General features: G+C 42.5%; 1 protein-coding gene across 1 annotated transcript in view; it reads left to right on the top strand.

Moving 5' to 3' along the window:
- Positions 1–23,230, top strand: part of ctnnbl1 (catenin, beta like 1) — a 156,668-nt gene that overhangs the window by 2,266 nt on the left and 131,172 nt on the right. The window contains exon 2 of the mRNA XM_048608403.1: positions 21,795–21,974. Coding sequence (XP_048464360.1) covers positions 21,795–21,974 — 180 coding nt within the window. The remainder of the gene's footprint in view (positions 1–21,794; positions 21,975–23,230) is intronic.

Here is a 23,230-nt window from a genome sequence, read left to right as displayed (position 1 = left end):
CACAGAGTATCCCACAGACCGCTTCCCTGCATTTATCATAGCTAATCCACCTAGGCTACACATCCTTGAACACTATAGACAATTTAGCACCCATCCATATCTTTGGACTGCGGGAGGAAACCAGAGCACCCAGTGGAAACCCACGCAGGCACGGGGAGAATGTGTGGAGTTTGCACAGTCACCTGAGGCTGAAATCAAACCCGGATTCCTGGTGCTGTGAGGCAGCACTGATAACCACTGATCCACCATGCCACTCTGGGTGAATTTAATCTACATACAGGTTGCAATGTTAGATTTGCAGAGGTAACCATGAGGAAGAATTCATAGTGTATTTGGACAGTTTCCCGGAACAATATGTTGCGGGTCTAACTCGGGATCAGGCTATTTTAGATTTGATGTATAATGACAGGTTTATTAAATGATCTCAGAGTAAAAGATCTCCTGGAAAACAGTAACCATACATGGTAGAATTTAGCATTTAATTTGAAAGGGAGAACTTGCGTCAGAAACAACTATGTTAAATGTAAGGGTAATTACAAATAAATAAGGGCAGAACCAGTTGTTGTGGACTGGAAAAGAAGTTTAGCAGAGAAAACACGAGCAACAATAGTATACTTTTAAGAATATAGTTCATCGGTTGAAAAACACATCGCAATGATAAAGAAGGATTCCAGGAAGGGAATTAGCCAACCGTGGTTAATCAGGGGTCTTAAGGATGGCATCAAATTGAAAGAAGAAATATAATGTGGCAAAGATTAGTGGTAGGCCAGAGAATTGGGAAAGTTTAGAAAACAACAAGAAGTGACCAAAATAAAAATGAGGGATTAAATAAACCTGAAAGCTAACTTGCAAGAAGTATTAAACTTGACATCAAGTTTTTTTTTAATACACTAAAAGGAAGAGAAAGGCCAAAGTGAGCATAGTTCCCTTAGTGAAAGAGGCTGGGGAAGTAATACTAATGTGGAACTGGGAAATAGTAGAGGAGTTGAATAAATACTTTGCACCAATCTTCACCGTAGAAGACACTAATAATGTTCCAAAAATACTGAATGATCAAGGAGAAAAAAGGGGAAATGAAATAAATACAATAACTATCACTAAAGAAAATGTACTAAGGAAGCTAACAGCCAGAAAGTTGTCAAGACCTGATGGAGAGCATCTTCGGATATTTATTAAAGTAGCTACAGAGATAGTGGATGCACAAATAGTAATCTTCCAAGAATCCTTATATTTTGGAAAAGTGATTGGAAAAATTGCCAATGTAACACCTTTATTCAAAAAGGAAGGGAGACATAGAAATAGACTGTTGGCAAGTTAGCTTAACGTCTGTTATTTGGAATATATTAGTCTATTATAAAGGGTCAGCATGGTTTCATGAAGGAGAAGTCATGCCTGAGAAATTTACTATAATTCTTTGAGGGCATAACAAGCAGGATAAATAAAGGGAAAGCAGTGGATGTAATATACTTGGATTTCGCGAAGGCGTTTCATAATGTACCTTACATTAGGCTACTTAATAAGATAAGAGCCCATCGTGTTTGGAGGAATATATTAGTATGGATAAAGGATTGGCTAACTAATAAAAGACAGACGTTGGGATACTAAGGATGTTTTCAGGATGGCCACCTGTAACTAGCGCAGTGTCACAAGGATCAGTGCCTGAGTTACAATTATTTACAAAATACAATAATGACTTCGATGAGGGAAGTGAATGCACTATAGTCAAGTTTGCAGATGACACAAGGTAGGAAGGCAAGTAGTTAAGGTGACACAAGAAGTCGACAAACGATATAACAGGTTAAGTCAATGGACCAAAACTTTGTAATTGGAATATGATGTGAAGCTATGGACTTTGGCAGGAAGAATAGAGGAGCTGAATATTATTTACTTAGAGAACAACTGCAGAAAGCTACAGTGCAGAGGTATTTGCGAGTCCTTGTTCATAAATCACAAAAAGCAGGGGTAGGGGTGTTGATTGGCAGGAATAGTCAGTCAAGGTAAGAAAATGAGATGCTTAAAAGAACGGTGTATGTACTGTGGGAATGTGTTGGCTTGCAGCATCCTTACAGGACTTTGAATTCATTAGAGTGAAGAGGTGGATGTGGCGTAGTGGTAATCTCACTGGACTAGTAATCCAGAAATTTGGGCTGATGTTCCATCGACATGGGTTCAGATTCCACCTTAAATTCAGTTTTCAACCAGTAAGCTTCATACAGTCACAAAGGAGAGAGCCCATCCAGAGTGAGACATGGTTTTCTGAAGGTGGAATCGAACCCGGGTCCTTGACCCTGTGGGGTGGCAGTGCTGATCACTGAGCCACTATGCAACCCAGCGGCAAGGGGAGTGGAGCATAAAAATGAGCAAATCTTACTCAAACCATACAAGGCACTTGTTAGATCACACCTGGAATGCTGTGAACAGTTTTGGTCCCCTGAGCTAAAGCAAGATATACTAGTATTGGAGGCTCTCCAGAGAAAGTTAACTGGACTCATCCTGGTATGGGGAGATTGTCTTAGGAGAAGTTGAATTGTTTAGGTCTGTACTCAGTGCAGTTTAGAAGAAACAGAGGCAACCATATTGAAAAGTATATGTTCTTAAGGGGCTTGACAGGGTAGATCAGGAGTTGTTTCCATTGTGAAAAGCCTAGGAGCAGAAGGCATAACCTGAGTAGGTGGTCACCCAAGTTATACAGAGATGAGGGGAATTTCTTCTCTGTGAAATTCTTGAGCACAGAGGGCTTTAGAGACTGGTTTACTCAGTATACTCAAGCCTGAAATAGTTAGATTTTTAATCAGTATGGGAAACTACTGTTATGGGAAAAGGCTGAGAAGTGGAGTTGAGGAATATCAGATCAGCCAAAATCTCATTGAACGGCAGAGCAGACTCCATGTCTCAGTGACTGACTTCTGCTCCTTATGGTACGAATTTAATGAAGTAGGATTAACTAGTAAAGAATCCATGAAATGAATTATCATTACAGAATGTCACATATGAGGATGAGAAATGTGGAACTGAAACTAGGGTCTTAAATTTAAGTCATTTACCAGGTATGAAGACGAAAATGGCTAATGTAGAATGGGAAAATGGGTTAAAAGGAAAGTTGGTAGCAAGGCAGCTGCAGATATTTAATGAGAGATTATTTAATAATTTTAAACTGAGATATTTCATCGAGAAAGTAAGATTGTGCCAAGAATGATGCACCATCCGTGGCTAACCAAGGAGGTTAACGATACCAATGAATAGAGAAAGAAATGCATTGCTGCAAAGATTAGAGCTTTGCCATAAGATTTGGAACATTTTAGAAACCAGCAAAAAATGATTGAAAAATTAATAATAGCGAATTGGTATATGAGAGAAAACTAGCAAGAAATATGAAAACTGATAGTAGACCTTTTACAAGTGTGTAGAGAGAAAAGAGTAGCTAAAAGATATGTTGGTGTGTCAGTAATTGAGACTAATGGGAAATGCATAGACGTTGGACAAGTATTTTGTGTCTGACTTGTCTTGAGAAAAAAGCATCTTGAGAACTGTAGAAAATCGAAAAAGGGAGGGATGAACTTAAAACAATCACCGCTAGGGATATAAAATAGATAATAAAGGCTGACAAGTCCTTTGGACTAATTGGCCTGCATCCTAGAGTCTCAAGAGAAGTGGCTGCAGAGATGGTGGGTTCATTCGTTGTAATCTTCTAAAATTTCATAGGTGCTGAAGAGTTCCAAGTGAATTAGAAAACCGCAAATTCAAAAAAGGGAGACAGACAGCAGCAAACTCTAGGTCAGCTTACCTTATTGTCATCATTAGGAAAATGTTAGCATCCATTACTCATTGTAGTAGCAGGGCATTTTGGAAATCAGTTGGCTGAATGGCTAGTTTGTGCCAATTGTATAGAATAATGGTGAGGCTGCACCAAGGGTACTTAATCTCCTTACTTTCAGTGAAAGCAGTTCAGACAAAGTTCACTAGGCTGATTCCAGGCCTGAAAGAGTTGTGTTGTATGGAAAAGTTGGCCCTTTGCTCAAGTTTGGAAGACTGAGTGTCAGTCACTTTTGCAAAATAAAAGACGGTGAGAGAACTTGACAGGATAGCTGCTGAAAGAATGCATCCCCTTCTGTAGAAATCTAGTACTAGGGCCACAGTTTACACATAAATGTTATCCCCTTTAGGATGGAGATGAGGAGAAACTTCCCTGTTGTTAATCTTTGAAATTCTCTACCTGAGAGGGCTGAATAGATAAGTAAAGGCCTGAATATGTTCAAGTCTCTGTTTGTTAATTTTTTAATCCACCTGGGAATTTTGCGAGTTATTTTAGTGGGTGTTGAGAGCAGGTAGAAAGTGGAGTTGATTCTACGGTTGGATCACCTATGATCTTATTGAATGGCATATTCCTGCTCTTGTTTCTTATGATCTTAAATTCTTGTTACACAAAGTAGTTTTCCGTCTGGTTGCCTCTCATTCTTTTAGCAATCCCCTTGTACGTTTTTGTCTCTGGTTACTAACCTTCAACATGACATCTCTTTAGGAGGTGCCACACTGCTTCAATTGTGTGCTAAGTCCCAAGGCAGTTAGTACTGACAGGAGAGGCATTACCTTCGGAATATACTTCATGTACTGAGTAGTGAAAATGCTGATAACTGAAGATTGCTTGAACCATCATCTTAGATACTGTATCAGTGTGTGTCACATCTATGCTTCAACATAACTGCAGCTAAAATAAGAGGTTTGATTTATTTCAATTCCGTGCAATGAGAATGAGTTGACAGTAACTTGATATGCTGAATCATACAATAACTGAGTAGAGGTATTCAACTGCACTTTAAAATTCAAAAATGCATTGAATTTGTTGGTGGTGATACTGTCCATTTAAATTTGGGTTGAACATGTTTCAGACAGTTTTACGAATTAAATTTAAAATTTTCAATCATTTAAAAATACAGATAGAATATGACGGAGGCCAGCCAGCTTATCATGTCTGTGCTTTTTGCTGTTCATGCTTGTTCAATATGATGACAAGCAAAGATATTTATCGGATTACGAACAGTTGAAACCCTCGAATATAATCTGAAACGTGGAACTGAAAAACATGGAATTAGGGCAGTGGAAAAGATCCAAAAACGTAGCAGGAGGACTGTGAAATGAGAGAGATGATCATTTTGCATTTGGACCAGAAAAGACTTGAGTGGATGAGCTGGATTTTGTAGATATTAAAATCTGTAGAGTTCTCTGGGAACACAAAAAAAACCATTGTTAACTCAAGTCATGCACAATTTTATAAATTATATAGATAGATATTATTGATTTATTTGCATGTGCTTTGCTGAGAGGGGATAGCTTCAATTGAGCTTTATCATACGATTGTTCTAAGTTGTGTTGAGATATCAACCTGATAGAAGTTTTCAAAATTATGAGAGGTATGGATGGTGGGAATCTTTTTCCCAGGGTCGAAATGTCAATTACCAGGAGAAATAGGTTTAAGCTGAAAGGGGCAAGTTTGATGGAGTTATGAGAGGCACTTTTTTTTACACAGGGCGTGGTAAGTGCCTGGAATGTGCTGCCAGAGGAGGTGGCAGAAGAAGATACATCGGCAATATTTAAGATAACAAGGTGTAGAGCTGGATGAGCTCAGCAGGCCAAGCAGCATCACAGGAGCAGGAAGGCTGACGTTTTGGGCCTAGACCCTTCTTCAGAAATATTTAAGAGGCGTCTTGACAGATACGTGAATAGGCAGGGAATGAAAGGATATGGATCTCGTGGAGGCAAAATGTTCTTAGTTTAGAAAGGTGTCATGTGTCAGTGCAGGGTTGGTGAGCCAAAAGGCTACTTCTTGTGCTGTACTGTTCTTTGTTCTTTTTTGTTTGAAGGAGATGCGTAAGTGAAATGTAGGAAATAATTACAAATAGAATTAGAATCAAGAGAGTAACAAAGAAAGTATCTTGAAATTTGGTTTAGAAATGTGGCAGAAAAACAGTGTCATGAAACCAAATATTTGAAACAATGAAGCATGAAAGTACCATAAAAGCAGGTGATTTTGCTCTTCAAATTTGTGCTAGTGATTTTATCTACATGCATCAAATAGTTCAATTTTGCTTTTCTTGCTCACCATTCTCTTTCATGCTCCTTTGCAACCTACTGTAAGGTTCCTGCTCAAACAATGAGTGAATTCTGCTTCAGTATCTGTTTATAAAATTTGACATTATGATCAAGGTTGACATTACTAGTGGACAAGTCATATCCCAGTCTGAAATCTAGATTGGTAGATCACAGTTTTCTAATTTACTGTGGTAATGTTTCACTGAAACATAACGATCTGGTTTTAACAATAAAACAGAATTTATTAACCCAAAGAAGTGAAAATAAATAGAACAAACTGTGATGGTTACATGTAACACAGTTGGAAAGATTTCTAAATATGAGACAAAAACCCCATCAATCCCAATAGCATAATTTTAAAAAGAACAATCCAGCACAGGAACAGGCCCTTTGGCCCACCAAGCCTGCGCTGATTCAGAATCCTTATTTACACCTGCTTCTCATTGGCCATACGTGCATTTTGTCCTTCTGTTCACCTCCTGTTTATGTGTCTACCAAGATGCACCTTAAACATTGCTAACGTGTCTGCTTCCACCGTCATCTCTGTCAGTGTGTTCCAGGCATCAACCACCCTCTGTGTGAAAAATTTTCCCTTCACTTCTCCCCTAAACTTTACCCTTCTCACCTTGAACCTGTGCCCTCTTGTAGTTGACCTTTCCAGTCTGGGAAAAAGCCTCTGATTATCCACCTTATCAATGCCTCATAATTTTGTAAACCTCTGTCAGGTCGCCTCTCAGTCTTTTAAGTGAAAACAATCCATGTTTATCCAATCGCTCATATCTAAAACCCTCCAGAACAAGGCAGATCCTAGTAAACCTTCTCCACAAGCTTTCCAAAGCACCCGTGTCCTTCTGGTACTGTGGCGACCAGAACTGCGTGCAATATTCCAAATGTGGCACAACTAAAGTTTTGTACAGCTGTAACATAACTTGCCAACTTTTATATTCAGTGCCCTGGACGATGAAGCTAAATGTGCTGTATGCCTTCTTTACTACCTTATCAACCTGTTTTGCCACTTTCAGGGATCTGTGGACTTGTAGGCCCAGATCCTTCTGTATATCAGCTCTTAAGGCTTCTGCCATTTATTGTGTAATTTGCACATGAATTTAATTTTCCAAAATACATCACTTTGCATTTGTCTGGATTAATCTCCAGCTGCCATTTCTGTGCCCAAATCTGCAATTTATCTATTTCTCGCTGTATCCTTTGACAATCCTCCTCACTAGCTGCAACTCCGTAAACTTTATAATCAGATCACCTGCATTTTCCTCCAGAACATTCATATATATATTATGAACAACAAAGGTTCCAGCACTGATCCTTGCGGAATGTCACTAGTGGTGATATTGCATTCCAAAAAGCACCCTCCACCGCAAATTTCTGTCTTCTCTGACCAAGTCAGTTCTGTGTCCATCTAGCTAGCTCACCCTGGATTCTGTGAGACTCTACCTTCTGTACCAGCCTGCTATGTACCTTATCAAATACCTTACTAAAGTCCATGTGGAAACCTCTACTGCCCTTCTCTCATCAATCATTTTTGTCACCTCCTTAAAAAAATCCATCAAGTTGGTGAGACATAACCTTCCCTGCCCAAACCCATTTTACCTATCACTAGCTGGTCCATTCATTTCTAAATTTGAATAAATTCTGTCTCTGTATACTGTCCAACAGGCTGTAATTACTGGACTATCTCTATTTTGCTTCTTAAACAAATGAACAACGTTGGCCATTCTCCAGTTCTCTGGAACTTTGCCTGAGGCCAAAGAGAATGCAAAGATATATGTTAAGACTGTTTCCTCCCTTGCCTCTGACAAATCCTTGGACACATCCCATCTGGCCCTGGGGACTTGTCTACCTTAATGCATTTCAAGAAACCCAACATTTTCTCCTTAATTATACTGATCTGCCCAAGAGTATTCACACACCTTTCCCTAACTTCAACATTCCCTCATGTCCCTCTCTTTGGTGAATACTGTTGTAAAGTACTCATTAAGGATCTCACCCATTTCCTCTGGCTCCACACATAACCTCCCTACTTTATCCTTGAATGGGTATATTCTTTCCCTAGCTACCCACTTTCCTAATATACGTATAAAATGTCTTGGGATTCTCCTTGACTCTGCTGTCCAAGGGCATTTCCTGGTCCCTTTTAGCCCTCCTAACTCCCTGTTTAAGCTCCTTCCTACTTACTCTATATCCTTCAAGGACGTTGACTGTTTTTAGTTGCATACACCTCAGGTACGCTTCCTTTTTTTTGACTAAGCTGATAATTTCCTCTGTCATCCAAGGTTCCTGAATCCTGTGATTCTTGTCCTTCGTTTTCACAAGAACATGCCTGTTTTGCACTCTGTCAACTGGTCTTTAAACGACTTCCACATGCCAAGTGAGGATTTACCCTCGGACAGCTGCTCCCAATCCACATTCTCCAGTTCTTGCCTAATTTGGTTATAGTTGGCCTTCACCCAGTTTAATCTTAGATCTGAGGTCCACTCTTCACCTTATCTGTAAGTATCTTATGGAATTATGGTCACCATTCCCAAAATGCTCCTCCACTGAAACTTTGATCACCAGGCCATGCTCATTTCCCAATACCAGGTGCAGTATGGCCCCCTCCTTCTTTGGCCTATCCGTGTACCGTTTCAAATAACCCTCCTGGACACACCTAACAAATTAGTCCTCATCCGAATCCCAAAACTAAGTGAATCCCAGTCAGTACAGGTAAGTTAAAATCACCCAACATAACAACCCTGTTATTTTTCCCATCTTTCCAGAACCTGACTACTTATCTCTTTCTGTCCCTCCCACCGGCAGCTGGGAAGCCTGCAGTACAATCCCAGCATTGTGATTGTACCCTTCCTATTCTTCAACTCTACCCATAATGCCTTGCTGCACGATCCCTCCAGGGCGTCCTCCGTCAGTGCAGCTGCGATATGCTCCTGAACCAGTAATGCAACTCCCCCAACACTCTTGCTTCCTCTTCTGTTTCATCTAAAATGTCAATATCCCAGCAAGTTAAGCTGCCAATCCTGTCCCTCTTTAAACCATGTCTCTGTGATAGTAGCAACAACATAATTGCATGCATTTATCCAGGCTGTAAGTTCATCCATCTTACCTGTTCTACTTCGTGCATTGAAGCAAATACAGTCCAAGCCTCCAGTTCCACTGAGGTCAGCAATCTCTCCCTGACTGCTGTTCCTCTTAGCCAAATTTGTCATAGTCTCCAGCTCTTCTCCAGTCTTTATACTTACTGACTTGCTGCGCCAATGATCCACACATTTCATAGAATGCCTACAGTGTGGAAACATGCCCTTCGGCCCAACAAGTCCACACCGACCCTCAGAGCACCCACCCAAACCGATCCCCTATAACCCACCTAATCTACATATCCCTGAATACTACGGGCAATTTAGCATGGCCAATCTACCTAACCTGTAAATCTTTGGACTGTGGGGGGGGAGCCAGAGCACCCGGAAACCCATGCAGACACGGGTAGAATGTGTAAACTCCACACAGACAGTCGCCCGAGGGTAGAATTGAACTCGGATCCCTGGCGCTGTGAGGCAAGAGTGCTAACCACTATGCCACCGTGCTTTTGAAGCCCTTCCCCCAGTTTTACAGAACCCAAATAATAGAGTAATTTTAAAAAAGTAGTAGAGAGTTTCCTTCTGTATCACATATACAGATTTAACTTAATGTTTCTTTTGGTTCCCAGACTTGAGAACATGATAGCCTTTTCTTGATAATCCACATAACTAAGTTTAAACTTTCATAGCCTCAAGTAACCCTTTGAGGTTTCCAACCAAAAACTTCGAGTCTGAAATTTTCAAACTAAAGCCTTTGTATTGAGGTACTTATTTCCTAACTGTTCCAAGCTAATTTCTCCAGAAGAAACTGTGTTCTTAATCTGAGCCTGGTCAGACCCAGCATGCCTTCTGCAATCTGAGTTTTTCCCTCAGCAGAAAGCAGTTTTTGGTTATTTAAAACCAAAAAAAGCTAATGCCTCTCAATAATTGTACTCTTATAATAAAGCACTCTGAATGCAAACAAATTCCCATTATCACTCCAGAAGGGCGGTGATCATCTCTCTGCTGCATATTAATTTAAAATTATGACTCCAGAAAGGCCAACAAGTTAATTACTAAACTGCCTTCTACACGGACCAAAATCTACACGCCAGTAATTTAAAATCCAAAATAGAGTCACAGAGATATATAGCATGGAAACATCTAGTCCCATTTGCCAGTATTTGGCCCATATCACTGTAAACCCTTCTTATTAATATACCCATCCAGATGCCTTTTAAATGTTGTAATTGTACCAGCCTCCACCATGTCCTCTGGCAGCTCATTCCATACATGCACCCTCTGTGTGGAAAATAAAATGCCCCTTAGCTCCCTTTTTAAATCTTTCCCCTCTCACTTTGAACCTATGCCTTCTATATTAACTCCCCCATCCTGAGGAAAAGATCTTGTCTATTCGCCCTATCCATTCCCCTTAGGATTTTATAAACCTCAGTAAGGTCAGCCCTCAACCTCCGATGCTCCAGGGAAAATAGCCCCAATCTATTCAGCCTCTCCTTATAGTTCAAATCCTTGACTACTGGCAACATCCTTGTAAATCTTTTCTGAGCCCTTTCAAGTTTCACAACATCCTTTTTATAATGGAGAGACTTGAATTGTATTCCAGTAATGGCCTAACCAATGTCCTGTACAGCCACAACATGACCTCCCAACTCCTATGCTGAATGCACTGACCAATAAAGACAAGCGTACCAAATGCCGCCTTCACTATTCTGTTTACCTGGGACTCCACTTTCAAGGAACTATGAACCTGACTCCAAGGTCTGTTTGTTCAGCAACACTCCCAGGACCTTACCGTTAAGTGTGTAAGTCCTGCCCTGATTTGCCTTTCCAAAATGCAGCACCTCACATTTATGTAAATTAAACTCCATCTGCCACCCATTGGCCCATCTGATCAAGATCCTGTTGTACTCTGAGGTAACCTTCTTCGCTGTCCACTACACCTCCAATTTTGGTGTCATCTGCAAAATAGTTTAAAACAAATGATGTTAAAATATGTAAATCATATACCTCACTTCATAACATTCTGCCTATCCTCTTTGGAGCATCACTTTTCCAATGGTGAGTTTTATTTGTAATTACTTAATTTCTGTCACATCACCTGCTTATCTCGGCACTTGTACCCACCAGCAACCCCAACCCACCACCACCATCCGAATCTAATGTTATTCTGGCTGGACTCCCATCCTCAATCCTCCATAAACTCCATCACATTAATGTTATATTTCATTAAATTCTACTTACTGGACATTATTGTTAACATTGATCTATATGGGTTTCTCATTTTCCAACAGATTCAATTCAACATCCTATTCTAGTCTATAAATCCTGCCTTCCATAAAATTTTCCTGTTCTGTATTTACAGGTACTTCCACCGTTACATCCTTTCCCAGAGGTTCCATCTCCTGACATCATTTTTTTGCATTCCTTCTCTTGAACAACCAACAATACTAAAGCCTTCAGCTGCCTCAGCTCTTTTTTTCTGAAATCTCTTAATTTTTTTATTCTTGCAAGGGATGTGGGAATTACTGGCAAACCCACATTTGCTGTCCATCCCTTGAACTGAGTGACTTGCTAGGCTATTTCATAGGGCAGAAAAAAAGTCAGCCACATTGTGGGTCTGGAGCCTCATGTAGGCTAGCCTGGTAAGGATGGCACATTTTCTTCTCTAAATGATATTCATAAACGGGTTAGGCTTTTACAACAGTCAACAATGGCTACATGGTCACCATAAAACACATTGCCTTAAAAGAATTTTCTTAAAACTCAAGAGACAATAAGGACTGCAGATGCTGGAAGCCAGAGTCTATAGGTGTGAGGTTGGAAAAGCACAGAAAGTCAGACAGCATCTGAGGAGCAGGAAAGACAACATTTCGAGCTGAAACCTTTCGTCGGAACTAGGGACGGGGAAGGAAATGCAGAAATAAATAGGGGGGGGGCGTGGGACTGAGGCAGGGAGAAGGGTAGGAGAGATGGTGATACGTTGGAGGTTATTGTGATTGGTCCGCGGGAAAGGAGTAGATAGGTGAGTAGGAAGATGGACAGGTTGGGTCAGGCCGGGGGGGTGAGGGGTAGGGAGAGGGCTGGATGTGGGATAATGCTGGGGCTGGAGGGATTTTGAAGCTGGTGAAGTCAATGTTGATGCTGGGATAACACGGTGTAGAGCTGGATGAACACAGCAGGCCGAGCAGGAAAGCTGACGTTTCGGGTCGAGACCCTTCTTCAGAAATGGGGGAGGGGAAGGGGATTCTGAAATAAATAGGGAGAGACGGGGAGCCGGTTAGAAGATGGATAAAGGAGAAGATAGGTGGAGAGGAGACAGACAGGTCAAAGAGGCGGGGTTGGAGCCAGTGAAGGTGAGTGTAGGTGGGGAGTTAGGGAGGGGATAGGTCGGTCCAGGGAGGATGGACAGGTCAAGGAGGCGGGATGAGGTTAGTGGGTACGAGATGGGGGTGGGGCTTGAGGTGGGGGGAATGGTTAGGGAGGCGGGGACTAGCTGGGCTGGTTTTGGGATGCGGTCGGGGGAGGGGAGATTTTGAAGCTTGTGAAGTCCACATTGATATCCTTGGGCTGCAGGATTCCCAAGCGAAATATGAGATGCTGTTCCTGCAGCTTTCAGGTGGCGTCATTGTGGCAGTGCGGGAGGCCCAGGATGGACATGTCGTCCAAGGAGTGGGAGGGGAAGTTGAAATGGTTCGCGACTGAGAGGTGTAGTTGTTTGTTGCGAACTGAGCGTAGGTGTTCCACAAAGCGGTCCCCAAGCCTCTGCTTGGTTTCCCCGATGTAGAGGAGGCCACAACGGGAACAGCGGATACGGTATACCATATTAGCAGATGTGCAGGTGAACATCTGTTTGATGGGGAAGATCTTCTTAGGGCCTGGGATGGGGGTGAGGGGGGAGGTGTAGGGGCAGGTGTAGCACTTGCTTCGGTTGCAGGGAAAAGTGCCAGGGGTGTTGAGCGGACAAGGGAGTCACAGAGAGAGTGGTCCCTCCGGAAAGCAGATAAGGGTGGGGAGGGGAAAATGTCTTTGGTAGTGGGGTCAGATTGCAAATGGCGGAAATGTCGGAGGATGATGCGTTGGATTCGGAGGTTGGTGGGGTAGTACGTGAGGACGAGGGGGATTCTGTTTTGGTTGTTATTGCGGGTAGGGGGTGTGAGGGATGAGTTGTGGGAAATGCGGGAGACGCGGTCGAGGGCATTTTCGACCACTGTGGAGGGGAAGTTGCAGTCCTTGAAAAAAGAGGACATCTGGGATGTCCGGGAGCAGATGTGGCGGAGGCGAAGGAATTGGGAATAGGGGATGGCCTTTTTGCAGGAAGATGGGTGAGAGGAGGTGTATTCTAGATAGTTGTGGGAGTCGGTAGGTTTGAAATGGATATCGGTTTCCAGGTGGATGCCAGAGATGGAGACAGAGGGGTCCAGGAAGGAGAGAGAGGTATCCGAGATGGTCCAGGTGAATTTAAGGTTGGGGTGGAAGGTGTTAGTGAAGTGGATGAACTGTTCGAGCTCCTCGTGGGAGCACGAGGCGGCACCGATACAGTCATCAATGTAATGGAGGAAGAGGTGGGGGATAGGGCCAGTGTAGCTACAGAAGAGGGATTGTTCCACGTATCCTACAAAGAGGCAGGCATAGCTTGGGCCCATGTGGGTACCCATGGCCACCGCCTTTTTCTGTAGGAAGTGAGAGGAATTGAAAGAGAAGTTGTTGAGGGTGAGGACGAGTTCGGCTAAGCGGATGAGGGTTTCAGTGGAGGGGGACTGATCGGGCCTGCGGGACAGGAAGAAGCGGAGGGCCTTTAGGCCATCTGCATGGGGAATGCAGGTGTATAGGGACTGGACGTCCATGGTAAAGATGAGGTGTTGGGGACCGGGGAATTGGAAGTTCTGGAGGAGGTGGAGAGCGTGGGTGGTGTCACGGACGTAGGTAGGGAGTTCCTGGACCAAGGGGGAGAAAAGGAGTTGAGATAGGTGGAGACAAGTTCGGTGAGGCAGGAGCAGGCGGAGACAATGGGTCGACCAGGACAGTCAGGTTTGTGGATTTTGGGAAGGAGATAGGAGCGGGCGGTGCGGGGTTGGGGAATGATGAGGTTAGAGGCTGTGAGTGGGAGGTCACCTCAGGTGATGAGGTTGTGGATGGTTTGGTGCTCGGGGGTGGGGTCATGATCAAGGGGGCGACAGGAGGAGGTGTCGGAGAGCTGGCGGCTGGCCTCGGTGATGTAGAGGTCAGTGCGCCATACTACAACTGCGCCTCCCTTGTCCGCGGGTTTTATGGTGAGGTTGGGATTAGAGCGGAGGGCTGCGTGTTCTGTGGGGGAGAGGTTGGAGTGGGGTGGAGAGTTTGAGGTGATCGATGTCTCGACGGCAATTAGAGGTGAAGAGGTCGAGGGAGGGTAGGAGGCCTTGGGGTGGTGTCCAGGAGGAGGGGGTGTGTTGGAGGCGGGAGAAGGGGTCAGTAGAGGGAGGGTTAGGCTCACGGTTAAAGAAGTGAGCGTGGAGGCGGCGGAAAAACTGCTCAGTGTCCAAACGTGAGTTGTATTCTTCAAAGTGTGGGTGGAGGGGGACAAAGGTGAGCCCTTTACTGAGGACTGACCGTTCGTCCTCAGTAAGGGGGAGGTCTGGGGGGATGGTGAAGACTCGGCAGGGCTGGGTGCTATTGACTCGTCTGGAGATGCTGGCTGTGGAGGCAGTGGGTGGAGCGACGTCGGCCAGTAAATCTTGGATGTTGGTGGCAGCGGCGACCTCGATGTCTGTGGTGGCCTCGGAAATGGAGGCGGCGGCATCAGCAGTGGTGTCGATGGTGTCGGCAGTACCAGAAGTGGGTAATTGGGCGGAGGCAGATATGACATCATCTGTGGAAACCGTTGGTGGTCCGAAGGTGGCCACATGGCCAATGGCAGCGGGCACATGGTGGGGAAGGTCCTGGGTATGGTGGCAGGCACCAGTAAGTTGAAAGTACTTTTGGTTTTTAGTGTCTAATAAAGCCGAGTAGAATTGTGAGTTCAGGTTGTGGATCTTACGAAGAATAAAAGACAGATGAGGTGCTTTGCAGGTCTGGGAGAGGGAGGCTCTGAGCAAGGGGTAGGCTTAATTGTAGTATCTGGAGATGCCGGCGCGTTGCAGCGAGTGTGTATTTCAGAAGTCGCAGGGAGAAACGCTTCTGTAGAATATCAATGTTCTGAATGTAGCGGTCGTCGCTGTTGGGGCCAAATTGGGAAGGCTTAAATGTGGACTGTAGTCCGTTGGGGATGATCTGGTTCCGTAGGCAGGTACTCAGAAAGGCAATGTGGCTGTAGTACTTGGTTTGCTTTAGGACGTGGTCAAGCAGTTTCAGGACCGAAGAGAGTACAGGAGGGTTGAAGTGGGAGAGGGTTTTTCCAGAGGGTAACTTCTTTAAGGTGGGCATCCTTAGAAGAGGCTTCACAGCGGCGTTAAAATTGCTACAGAGATAGTGGGAACTGCCGATGCTGGAGAATCTGAGATAACACGGTGTAGAGCTGGATGAACACAGCAGGCCAAGCAGCATCAGAGGAGCAGGAAATTCGGGCTGTAAGCAACCAAGGTGAAATATCAGGTGTTGTTCCTCCAGTTTACATTTGGCCTCCCTCTGACAGCGGAAGAGGCCAAGGATGGACATGTCATCAGGGGAGTGGGAGGGGGAATTAAAATGGATGGCAACCAGAAGCTTGGGTTGGTTGATGCACGCAGAGCGCAGATGCTCACGTGAGCCGGTCCCCGAGTCTGCATTTGGCCTCCCTGATATAGAGGAGACCCACATTGGGAGCAACAGATGCAAAAGATTAGATTGGCTGAAGTGCAAGTGAATCTCTGCTGGATCTGGAAGGATAGTTTGAGGCCTTGGACGAAGGTGAGTGGTGAGATGTAGTGACAGGTGTTGCACCTCTTGCAGTTGTGGGGAAAGATAACGGGTGTGGGGGAGGAAGCATTCATTCCGCGAGTCCCTTGTTAGCTTTACATTCCCCACCAATTTCTCCACCACACCTGGTAATTAAGTGAATGTGCGTGAATGTTGTTACTAGACATATTTTGTATACTGGCAATGACATGATAATGGAAAATAGTATTTGATCTAAATATATCCTACAGCTTTGCTGTTTGGTATTCTATTATCAATACATTAGAAGAAAAACACATCTTGAGTCAGTGTATTTAATAATTCTGTAGTATGCAGTGTTTATTTAATGTTCTTCAATTCATCATTTCAAACTCTGCACTGTTCTATCCACCACCCTGTGTTATGCTGATAGTCGTAATCACAAAAAAGCTTCTGAATATTGCTCACTGATCAAGTCATATAGTATGAATATTTCAAACCTACAATGATTCTTTGTAGAAATCAAACTGACAGTAATTTACAATGAAGTGTGTGATACTTTTAATCTACTGCTTCAAATTGCTCCTTTCTCCACCTCCTGTTAGTGACCACCAAACTTATAGCCTCATGTTATTAACTTGCTGTTTCCACTGAAAAAGACAAAATGTAGAATTGTTGTTTTGTTCAGAGCAGTTCATGTGTATTTGGTTTCAAAGCTGTTACATTTTGTTGAAATGCTAACAGTAGTGGTGATCAGACAGTAGTTTGAAGATATCTTGCCATTTTTCCTGTCAAAAAACAGAGAAGTAAGATGTAGTGAAAAACTAGCATTTTGCTGTCAAATCTGTACAAACTCTCGGTGAGACCATTAACAGTGTGACTCATTGTTCAGTCAGTGACATGCATGATCTGGGAGTGCAATGGTGTGTGATCAAACCAGTGAGTAGTGTGTGGTTTTGAATATGCAGCCCTTTTACCTCCACTTTCTTTGCAGTGATTTCTTTATTCACATTTACATGTCCTTTTACATCTGAATGTAGTAATCTTTTCTGTAAATAACTGCATTGAGGATGGTCATCATGGAGTAGCAAAAGTACGTAACGCTTGCTGAGGCAACCTAATTGAAAATAAAGGCCCTTAGTTAACTTTAAGTCTGTAACTTTATAGCATAAATAACATGCTGATTCTTTCTATAGGATTAGGGAGCTGATTTTGTGTGTTGTCATGAATGTCAGAACAATACATATTTGAATGCTACCTTGAGCGTTTTCATTAGTTAACACAAAAAACACTTCCATCCATTTTTAATTTGCTGATCTACTTATGCAAATTTAGTTGTCTCTGTCAATATTGTTTATTATTCCAGAGTTAAAATAGAGCACTTTTTCACATGCACAACTGCAGAGAAATTCTCCTTCCTAAGTTAAGGTAACATGAACTTGTGGAAGACCTGTAATTTTGAGGTTTAAAGACATGTTTCACTTTAAGTAAAGCTCATTTTGGCATATTCAAGTGTTATCACCAGTAAAGTGTGATGGTGATTATTATTGTGATATTAATTTCTTAAAATTAGACTTTAGTGTATTGGTGGCTGTGCAGAAGTCGCTTGGGCAAGTCAGAATGTCAGTGCATTTTCAAATTTGAGTGACTTCTGAATAGATAATTTTCAAGTATCTATCTTACAGTATTTATAGTAATCCTTTAGCAAGCACCACCTGCTCTCCTGTGTTAGTGTTTGTGATTTATAGTATTTTATCATTTAGTCATCTTGGGATTCACAACCTAGCGTGGAAAAGTGTTCTCTCGATCCTGAGGAATTCCCTAAGATTCAGGGTTTGAGTGAAGATTTGTAGCTCGGGTGCTGGTTGTAGATGTTGGTGTGTTTGCCGAGCTGGGAGGATTGATAGCAGACATTTCGGCCCCTTACTAGGTGACATCCTCAGTGCTATGGAGCCTCCTGTGAAGCGCTGGTGTCTTGTGCTTCAGAAGTGGCTCCATAACACTGAGGATGTCACCTCGTAAGGGGACAAAACATCTGCTATCAAACCTCCCAGCTCAGCGAACACACACACCAACATCTACGATTACCCAAGGAGAAAAAAAGGTTAAAACAGATTTTTCACTGTTTTCAGTTGTGATAGGAAATTTTGAGGCAATGAAAACCATTCTACGAGAAGCATGGTTGGTAAAACGCACGGTGCTCAGTAGTTAGCACTGCTGCCTCACAGTGCCGGGGACCCGGGTTCAATTCCACCTTCGGGCAACTGTCTGTGTGGAGCTTGCACATTCTCCCCACGTCAGCGTGGTTTTCCTCTGGGTGCTCCGGTTTCCTCCCACAGTCCAAAGATGTGCAGGCTTGGCGGATTGGCCATGCCAAATTGCCCAGAGTGTTCAGGGATGTATAGATTAGGTGGGTTATGGGGGATGGGTCTGGGTGGGATGCTCCAAGGGTCAGTGTGGACTTGTTGGGCCAAAGGGCCTGTTTCCACACTGTAGGGATTCTATGATTCTTTCTATGAAAACATTCAAATATATTAATTTTACTCTGCTTGTTGAAGTATTTCAAGTTTTTCTGATGACTAGACAAAGCTTTGTAGGTTTAGAAGGTTAATGCTTAGTTAAATGATTTGACTTAATGCACTAGTAGGGATGCGAGAGTTTGCAATAGTATGGATGTTGCAGGCAGGGGAAAATTGGCCATGGATGTGGATATTCAGTAATACTTCACTGCAGAAGTGGGCAATAGTAAGGACAGTATTGGTTTTGTCTGTTGTGCTTGCAGCCAAACAGTTTGCTGGCATTCACTATCCATGATTTGATGTACATGGACAGAGCACTAGAGAATGTATAACATGCATGAAATTGTACCCAGTGAGGAGTTAACATATTTGAAAAAACATGGAATAATTTGATGAGTAAATAGGATCTGACGTTTCCCAAAACTCATTGCTGCTGGCTTGCTTAAAATAAGTATTGGGAGTATTGCATGATGTATTGTATCAATTTGAATTAGCCTCTTTTGACAATCAGACAAAATATTGCAGTATACAAGTAGCTTGAAAGTTGGATTCTTGAATGAGAAAATATAGCACAGTCCATTTAAAATCTACAATTCCAATGTAATGTTGGATGTATACATCTGATGTAGTATTGTTTTGAAACAGTGGCATCATTGACTTTCAAGATTTGAAAGCTACGTTCTGTGAACCACAGTCCATTGCTGCTATTGAAATTAACTGCAGTTTTGTTTTATTTTAAGTAACTGGGGATTATTCATCAGGGTGTTATGTATGTATCGTTGCAGATGAGGATTATTTGATTAAAATGCATCAAAAACCATCTTTGGTGAGCTTGAAAGCTGTTGAATAAAGGTTGTATTTATATTTTAAAATATCCATCATGATACTCAACTATGATTGTCTCTGAAATATCATAGAATCCCTACGGTGTGGAAACAGGCCCTTCGGCCCAACAAGTCCACACCGAACCTCGGAGCATCCCACCCAGACCCATCCCCCTTTAACCCACCTAATCTACACCTCCCTGAACACTACGGGCAATTTAGCATGGCCAATCCACCTAACCTGCACATCTTTGGACTGTGGGAGGAAACCGGAGCACCCGGAGGAAACCCACGCTGATGTGGGGAGAATGTGCAAACTCCATGCAGATACGGGGAGAATGTGCAAACTCCACACAGTCGCCCGAGGCTGGAATCGAACCCGCGTCCCTGGTGTTGTGAGGCAGCAGTGCTAACCACTGTGCCATCGTGCTGCCAATACTTAACTGAACCAATCTTAATAGTAGTATAAAGCACATTTTGAAGGTGTAATTCCAGAGGATTTTAACATAGTATTCACCAGGATTTTTTCTGTCAGTTTTCTGCGTCTGTTCAGTTTGATGTGATAAACAAATGAAAGCTGTGATGCATATCTCTAAATATTACTGATGTTAACTTGGAATACGTTGTGGGAAGAATTTGACATAGGATGAGTTCACAATCTGGATTCTGGCACCCAGAGATTGGCAAGAGAGATCTAAAGGAGTAGATCGATAAATCATTTTACAGGATGTTGTAAATGCAAATAACCTCATTAGTTGTGATATGTGGAGATTTCTTTTAATCACTCAGAAAGTGGGCATCCTTGGAAAGACAATATTTATTGTCCAGTCCTTGAACAATGGCAAGGCACTTCCTTGACTTGCTGCAATCCATGTGTTGAAGGTCTCTCAAAATTGCTATTGGAGACGGAGTGCCAAGACTTTGACGCAGTGAGGATGTAGGAATGGCTATATTTCCAGCATGGAGGCAAACTTGCAGGCTATTGTTCATATATTATGGCGGGGTACAGATCCCCTGTTTTGAGAGTTGTTGAAGAAGGAAGAATGAGTTGCTGCAGTACTTTCTTTTTAAATGATACACACTGTGCACCAATAAGTGTTTAAAGCAATCAAGGATGGGATGTCAATGAAGTGAGCTATGTTGTCCCAGATAGTAAGGAGGGCATGAGTGTGGTTGGAATTATGTGTATCAAGCCAAATGGAAGATATTCCATTACAATCCCGGTTGGAGCCTTGTAGATGATGGCAAAAATTTGCGGAGGCAGGAGGTGAGAATATTCAGCCTTTGACCTATTTTAAGCCACAGTGTTTGTGACTGGTGCAGCTAAGTTTTTTTGTCAGTGCTGATCTACAGAATGTTGATAATGGGATTTCAATGATGGAAATGCCTTTTGAATGTTAAGAGGTGGTTTTGTTGGAGACTTCATGGATGTGTCTGTCAAGCTGGAGCTGTCGCGTGCATTTGACTGCCTTGCAAGGATATTTCAGAGGGCTGTTTAATGTTGATCTAAAGTTATTTAGTTATTAAAACAATAACTTGAACTTCAAAAGATTCAGTTGGTCAGCGCGTAAGTTACTCAGTTAGTAATCCAGAGGCCTTGACTAATAATTCGGAGAACGTGGGTTGAAGCCGTTCCAATTTGAATTCGGTTGAAAACCATAGATGTGAAAACCTGGTATCAGTAAAAGGGACTGTGAAGGCGTTAGTTCATTATAAGAGCCTAACCTATGGAACCTTGGCAGAACCATGCAGGTCCTTCATATCTGACTCCTAACTGCCCTTTAGAATGGCTTAATGGATTATCCGGTTGCGTGAAACAGCATAGCAGGCGTATCTATGTGAAAAGTTGCAGTAGGTGACCCACCATCGCCTTCCCAGGTCAACTTGACCTGGGCATTGGTATTGATGGCAACACCTACATCCCAAGAAATAATTAATTATAACAAAGCACATTTCAGTATGATTTTTGATCACGAGATATAATTGAGCCCTGCATATTGTAGAGCTACAGCAATATTGTCATAAGGTAATTCGTGAATCCAGAAACTTTGATGTCTGACAGTAAAACTGCATAGATGGCTGAAAACTCAATAGAGTGACTATGTCCTTTTGACTATCTTTGGTAAGTAGTCTTTGTCCATTAATTGAATTTTTTTTCCCGGTAGCTTTGCTTTTGAGTTATTAGGGATAAGGTCTCTTAACACATGCGCTCCTGACAAATCTTGAGTTATTGCTTGATTGACTGGATGGAACTTTTATACATGAGTTATCGTTTGTGTTTCTCCCGTAATTGCAGTGTTGTTTGTTGCGGGGATAGTAAGTCTTTGGCAGACTGATCTTGTGTGACATTTTAAAAGGTCAAGTCTTCAAAATCATAAATAATAACAAGGTATAGCCATCTTCGGCATTGCGTACAAAGGTCTGTTGGTATTCATTCCTATATTTTAAAGCCTGACAGGGGTGCAAAACGTCCCCGTGGTGTTGATGATGATGATGAAGAAGATTTAAAAGTGTCGCATAAATATGGATCAGCCAGAAGAAGCTACTATGAAGAGAGTGGAATCACTGTTAATGAAGATGAGGAAGAAGCGGGCAAGAAGAAAATCCTGGAGTTAATGGAAAATGATGAGGTAATATTTTTGATAAGTCTCTCATACTTTTTTCACTTCAAAGTAATAATTTCCAATTTCGAATAATTTTGTCCTATAAACTTTGCAAATTCTGATGATTCTTATTTGTCTCTGTAGCATATTAGGTAAAAGTTATTGGTTTTTGACTTTTTTTTAAACGTGTTTTTGGAATATGGGGCAGCAGTTTAAGCTCTGATCCTTTGTATCCTTAAATAAAAGCTTAACTTGTTCTCTGTTTGCTAGGTTGGTAATCGAAACAACATCCTGAATGTGTATTGCTGGGGCGGTTTCTTCTTTTAATGTAAAGGTCTTACCAGCTCAATTGTGAGCATTTGATTGGCTTCTTTGTAGCATCTGCTGTTGTACTGTGGTTCTCTAGTTCTCTAACTTGTTCATCCATGGCTCATCCACTGGTTGTACCCTACTCACTTCTGATTGCTAGTGTGAAAACAATCAGAATTAATGGGAACTTATTGAAGCTTTTACTGTTTTTTTTTCTACTAACTGCAATAAATGTAAATGCATTAGTATTTTATCATAATTACCATTTGCTAATTAATGGCAGAACAAAGGCATAGACATTCACATTTATAAGTGAATGCTACAGGACATAGAATGGGAACATGCTTATTTGAAACAGTCTAATATGTGCTCTGCACTCATCATCTGAGAAATTAATTCCATCTTGATTTGCATCTGACTTATGAAACTGTATTGTTATACTAATGATGACTTCTATGCACGTGGAGCAGGTTTGGTCGTGTGACCTCCGACAAGGCCTTAGCTGTAATGCAATGCATCATGGACTTGCATTTCGGACCAGCACACAGACTGTTTTGAGGACATTTGCAATCCACCTGTGATTCGTGGACCCAACTTAGAGAGCCACTGTCTCTATTAAAGGGATTTGGGGGACAAATGTGAGACAGCATCAGAGAAGCAGGAAAGTTGATGTTTTGGGTCGGGACCCTTCTTCAGAAATGGGGAGGGGAAAGGGACCTCAGATATAAGTAGAGAGAGAAGGGGTGGGCTGGGGAAGGTAGGTGGGATGGTGATAGGTGAGTGCAGGTAGGGAGTGGTGGGGATTTAGGTGCTGTCTAAAGAGGTTTGTTGAGTTGTTGCAATGCATCTTGTCGATTATACACACTGAAATTAGGAGTAAATGTTAGAAAGTAAATGTTAGAAGTGCTGGATAGGGTGCCAGTCGACTGGGTTGCTCTTTGTTCCCTGCATTGAGTTTAGCTACACAAGTGTTG

This window comes from Rhincodon typus, chromosome 19, assembly GCF_021869965.1.
Source record: "Rhincodon typus isolate 14 chromosome 19, sRhiTyp1.1, whole genome shotgun sequence".
NCBI classification, from domain to species: Eukaryota; Metazoa; Chordata; class Chondrichthyes; order Orectolobiformes; family Rhincodontidae; genus Rhincodon; species Rhincodon typus.
The sequence above is the reverse complement of the archived record's forward strand: the minus strand, read 5'-3'. Positions and strand labels throughout refer to the sequence as shown.